Source organism: Ruditapes philippinarum, unplaced genomic scaffold, assembly GCF_026571515.1.
Source record: "Ruditapes philippinarum isolate M1 unplaced genomic scaffold, ASM2657151v2 ctg7781_1_1_1_1, whole genome shotgun sequence".
NCBI classification, from domain to species: domain Eukaryota; kingdom Metazoa; phylum Mollusca; class Bivalvia; order Venerida; family Veneridae; genus Ruditapes; species Ruditapes philippinarum.
In genome coordinates, this window is record NW_026859012.1 from 122,487 (window position 1) to 128,486 (window position 6,000).

A 6,000-nucleotide genomic window follows, 5' to 3' on the forward strand; every position below is an offset into this window, starting at 1 on the left:
CTCATATGCAAATATATTCAATAAATATCTCTTTTGAAGACGACCAGTTTATGATTTGATGAATTGTTAAAAATGGTCTAAATTAAAATACTACAAAGATATTCCACATTACAATTTGAAAACAAACGTACCATTGTTATAACTCAAACTTTAGTTTGGTATTACGCTGATATTTAAGGCATACAACCCATAATCTTGGCTTATAATACGTTTTACGTTGAAATTATATCATAAAAAGTCTCGCATGCAATATTCAGTTCCAGTACAGGAAACAAGACAGTACGTCAGACAAGACTTAATGGAGCAGGAAATGTTTCATTATTCTAACACATGTTTTGGTATTATAGAGCAAACATTTTCTACGCTTACTAACGCTTTAAAATACGTGTTTTCATATACGTAGATGAAAAATAAGTTAGAAATGCGAATAATCATACCATGTGCATTACATTGGTCATTTATATTATATAGGTCAGGAATGTTAAAATTTATTTGGAGGATGGGGATTTCATTTCTGCAATGGTTAATGTTTTGCTTGTTTCTTTCTTTGGCGTTAGTTCACGTATACGAGACGTGTTTTGTATGTCCGCTTGTATTTCACATGTTAATAGTTTGTAATTTATTGCACTTCATAATATGATTTTAGATATGTTTAACTTATTTATCCGAGATTCAAAAATGTGCGAATTTGTTATTTGACCGAGGGATCGTGTTTAGTTACTTTAAATAATAAACGGACGCTTAAATTATGTTTCTTGGACAATGTAGTTCCCGTTAATGATATCTATAAATTTATGAAGTTTCAAGTTGATATCTCTAATATATTCTTTGATCCGAGAAAAATTACAAAGAGCAATAAGAAATTAAGAAAGTGATGGTCCCAATTAAAACAGTGTGCTTATCAAAATATTAGATAAATAAAGCTGTGGAATTTGATATCTCCATACTTAATCACTAATACCATGTATGAAAAATACAAAGGGTTATAACTCCAAAAACATGCAAAATAGATTCTGGTTCTAAGACGATGCGCTTTGCCCATGTTTAATCTATCAATGACTATAAAGTTTCAAGTAAAAGCCTGCTGTACCTTTTAAGTTATGCCCAATTAAAATAAATGAAAGTATAAAAAATTGCAAAGGGTGATAGATCTAGAAATTTACAAAACAGCTCTATTCAATCCCGTAACTGAAAGACGAACGGGCGAACAGCCGAACGTACAATCCTCCGTATTCGCCGGAAATAATAATACATATTTACATATCATGTTTATTTTACAGCAAAACATAAACGCCAATGATTTATTTATTTTCATTTAAAGGTTATTTATATTTACTATCTACAAACACGGGTCAATAATATTGTAAACTATTTCATATATGCACACTGTGTGTGAAAACTAACGTTTAAAACTTCCGCGTCATAAATATATTTTGAAGTCTGTCTCAATGAAACACTTGAGCAAAATTTCCTTGTTTAACTCACTTCAAAATATGATTTTAGCTTGTACTTTGGTATATATGAAATAATGATGGTCGGAATACAAGCTTTATGGTATTTGTGTTATATAATCTGTAGTGTATACACGGTGATTTGTTTAAGTTTAGAAGTTAATCAGGTGATAAAGGAATCAACAAATATAGACAATGTTGTAAACAATGCTAATCCATCTGATCAGAAAACAGGTAAGGATGAAAACAAATATTTATTATCACATTAAATTATTAGTTATTATCAATTATCAATAAATGAAAAGACGGACTCACGGTGAATACTCTGCTGTTAAAGTTATCTTTGAATTTTGCTCTATTTTTGTTAACCTTTGTAATCACTGATTTCGAAACTTTTAATTGTTAATCTTAATTAGCCTGATTGGGTTGCTTAATTCTTGTAAAACATATTGGTTTGTATGTAAATAGACTAATCGAACCATATTCACAATTATTGGCTTTGTATGAAGTTGTCCGAAAACAACTTGCATGTCTCTATTAACTTACAAGTAGTCTAGCTTTTCTGAAATGACCCATATATACATGTACATGTATATTATTTAAATCATTTCAAAAGGTATGTAATGCTACATGTTATGATATATTTTTATGAAATTTATCAATAGTCAAATTATTTTGTTTCCATAATCTTAAGGTGAATTTTCGAAAGAGAATAGAATGTCTATATTATTTAACACACCTGAATATTAAACGTAAACAGAATAAGTATATAAGTAGAGTTTTATTCGCGTGTAACCTGCCATTTGCTTTTGATACAATTTCTTTAAAACCATATTTCTTTCCTTTCTTTCTTTTTTCTCTTAATTGGTGTATGCCTTGTATAAGTAGGCGGACAGTCCTCGTGTATTCTTTTGGAAAAATATCAAACACGATTGCAGCATTGATTTTGCTTTGTACACTAGAAAAGCTAGAATTTTAAATGTTATTTTTCATTAATTTGTATTGCGTTTTGCGTGTCATAAATCATAACATTTTGATGCGCTCTTGGCTTTGATGTCTAAATAATTATAAAACATTTACCCCTTAATTCATGTTATAAACGTTTATTTATCCTCTCTTTTTTTTAAACTTTTTTTGTAAAACTGTGTTGAACAGAAATTAGCGTTTACATGGTTTATCGGTTTAAGAAATCAAGTTAATTGCATGGTTCATTTTTTACGTAGTAAACAGGAAGTTTATAAATACTTTGTTATTCAATGGTATTAAATACACACTTAACTGTATGATATAGATGGACGATTTTTGACCTTTTCTCGGATGTTAATTGTATGCAACGTAACAAATACTAAACTAAATAATCGTGAATATAACGATAAATTAGTTTCTAAAACAAATCTAAGCATATGACTATGACTAATATGTATATGTGTTATAGTTCATTTATGAGAATTATATGCAAATTAAGTGCAAGGGAGGCAGAGCGAAGTCAAAATTGATTTTAATGTTTTCAGAAAGCGAGTCAAACAATCAAAGTCTTGCAGGAGGACAAGTATCAATCGACTGTCTGCGCTGTCTGTGTCTAGTATGAACTAGTTATTATTCATTATTATTCAAATGAACAAATGAAGTTAGCATATTATTATATATAAAAAAAAACGTTATTAAGTTATTCAGTGAGTAAGCTTGGCACAAGAAACTGTTGGTTTTTTTTCTTCGCATAAACCTGACCGACTACTAGATCTATAGTCTGAAATATTTTATACCAGTTTTGGTATCATTTAAAGAACGATATATCTTAATGAGTTATTTAATGCTCGTTTTCTTCCCGTCTTAAATGTGAATGTAATATGACTTTAAAGCGTATACCTGTAAATTTCAAGTGTTAGAATTGACCTCACCACAAGCAGATAGATATATTAATATTGATAAAAATTACTAAAGTTAAAATACTGCTCCATAACTTCAAACACATTTAAAAATGATGTATAAGTTTTGTTAATTTTTATTTATAGGAAAGATCCGACTGTCGGCCGATCGGGTGTGTGATGGTAGCAGGCACATTAGGCTGTGGGTTCTTCCGATTCACAAATGCCTTTTGGATTGATTGTTATGAGCCGGGTGGAGGTGCATTTTTTAAATTGCTTAAACCTTTTAAATATGAAAGAATGGTATTTCAAAAAAATTGAAATGCCAGTTTGCCAATAAACGAAATGGTATATAATTAAAGTGAATTGGTCCGCAATGGAAGGTCTGTCATATACTATAAATAACTATGATGGTAGTACTTGTATTTAGTGTTATATATGACAACAAACCATGAAATAATTATACATATTTTTTAATTATGGATGTTGTTCATAATTGTTAGATGTATCATCAGATATGTCACATATCGTATCCATATACAGACGATCGTAAATTGTCCTAGGACAAAATATTTTTATTTTAATATAAATGTTCTTACTAAATCGCTTAAAACTCTATCAACATTTATTTTCAAGACATATTCTATTAAAATTATACATTTCTATTGTTTTATCAGTATTTCAAAAACTTATGGAAAATGTGCTCCTTGTAGATCAATCCCCTTTAATACAAATGTATATAAAAGCCTAAATAGTGCTATTATTTTTTATTGATCATTTGTGTACATTATATTTACGTTTTCACTACGAACCTGAAATACATTGCCTCAGTAAAAACATATTTATGACTAATAACTTGGACATTATATTTTTATAACTTGTTGTCATTGTGGTTGAGAGAAATGTCCATGTATATATACTATTAGCTCTTTTAGTTCAGTTTTCTTAAACGTTTTTTTTTTTCATTTTACTTGTATCTTTTTATATTTAAGTACTATTTATTTATTTTTGTAATAATATAAAGCGTCCGATATATAATCGAAAAACGTGTAATAAATTAAAATGGTTATATATTGGTGATTTAATTTCAGATTGGCGAACATGTGCGAATGATTTACACTGTGCATCTCATTGCGTTCAAGTTTATATGAATCGCTACGCCGCAAACTTTAGCTGTTTTCTAAATTGTGAAGGGTATGCTCGAGAACTGGCTGGTGGCCCAAATGGTTGCAACAATCCACGCACGATAGCATACTGGGAAAAAGTGCAAACAGTTCCCGGATGTAAAGGAGTTCAATAGCATAGCATGCATTTTTGTGTGGACAATATTAATGCGTTTATAAGTGCGTTCATTTCAACATAACGAAACGATCTCACCGCATATTGAGGCATTCAGCGCAAAGATGTGCATTGTACATGTCAATAATCGCAAAGTTCAGTGTAATATAGATGTATATACATTTATAGATCTGCATTAAGTTACGAAAATTTGACGCTCAAAATGCGGGCTTATAGCAAACAGAGTAATATTGGAACACAGATGTTGGTATGAAAAATCGTCCCTTTCTTTAAATGACATAACATCGACAGTTAGTTTTTCTTTTTCTACGTTAAGTTTCGTTTGTTTGTTTTTTGCCTTATAATGTTATGCATATGCGCAAGTAAATTTCTTTCTTGAAGAAATGCATAACTTAAGGGTAATTACATGCATTTTTTGGCAGATTTACAATAACGTCTGTATAGTACCGTATTGTGTAACAAAATACAAAACAATCATGCTGTTCACCATGCTGCCGGGGATCAAAAGCAATAAATAGATAAGAGTGGCAGGCCTGCTTCTTTTCTGTTTTTAATTTAAATCAATTTTACCCTCACTGAATAAAATAAATGTATACATAACTATATATGATACAAGCTATAGGTTAGCTGAAAATAACTTGATTATACAAAACATGATCGTGACATGACGTAGAGGAAGATGAGACGTAACTTTACGTTACATACGTAACTTTACGTTACGTTGCGTAAATAATGTAAGCGTAAACGTTTACCATAGTATTTGATAACTTAGCAGCCCCTCAATTTGTAAATTTTGTGTGCTATACATGATTCACAGTTTACAGTTTTATGTATGATTGTAAATATGCAATTGTTGATAGATGCCAATAAAAAGTTTTGCTTTAAGTATTATTAACTGATCTTTTACTAGGGTGACATAGAAAAGCGGATATTTTTTCACTCACTATTATGACGCTCGAAAATTGATTGTTATGCAATGATCGAAATGCAAGTCCTCTTCATATAAACAGTCTGCAAAAAAAATAATTCTACTCTCGTTTTCGAGGAAACAATTAATGTACAATCAAATGAAAATTGGCATATAAAGAGGTCCCGTCCATGTGAAACATTTTGCGCAAGAATTTATCATTTTTTTTTGTTCCACAGAAAATGCGTAAAAAAGGAGAAAACCGGATTATTTTTTTTTTGTATTCGAGGCTCCTTTCGACTTCATCCCGAGAGAGCATTCGTGGACAAATTTTTACACCAGAACTTTAAATTTGAAAAGACAACAAATGTTTTGGCCTCCTTAACAAATATATAATGTTTTTTATAACAGTTTGACGGTGTTAAGCTACTTAATTAGCAGACATGAAGTTAGTCAAAAAATCTTTGATGTGACTCTA

At 30.1% G+C, this 6,000-nt stretch overlaps 1 protein-coding gene across 1 annotated transcript; it reads left to right on the forward strand.

Moving 5' to 3' along the window:
* The first annotated feature begins 1,399 nt into the window (after window positions 1–1,399).
* Window positions 1,400–5,500, forward strand: LOC132754905 (invertebrate-type lysozyme-like). The gene is made up of 4 exons (XM_060745656.1): window positions 1,400–1,685; window positions 2,963–3,033; window positions 3,464–3,575; window positions 4,408–5,500. The coding sequence occupies exons 1-4, from the start codon at window positions 1,529–1,531 to the stop codon at window positions 4,614–4,616; spliced, it is 549 nt and encodes a 182-aa protein (XP_060601639.1). The 5' UTR covers window positions 1,400–1,528; the 3' UTR covers window positions 4,617–5,500.
* Window positions 5,501–6,000: the final 500 nt, after the last annotated feature.

Excerpts from the sequence above, each read along its gene's own strand:
- LOC132754905 (XM_060745656.1), top strand. The coding sequence starts at position 1,529 with ATGATGGTCGGAATACAAGCTTTATGGTATTTGTGTTATATAATCTGT. Across the intron at positions 1,686-2,962 it reads TCCATCTGATCAGAAAACAG|AAAGCGAGTCAAACAATCAA; the intron begins GTAAGGATGAAA and ends TAATGTTTTCAG. Across the intron at positions 3,576-4,407 it reads TTGTTATGAGCCGGGTGGAG|ATTGGCGAACATGTGCGAAT; the intron begins GTGCATTTTTTA and ends ATTTAATTTCAG.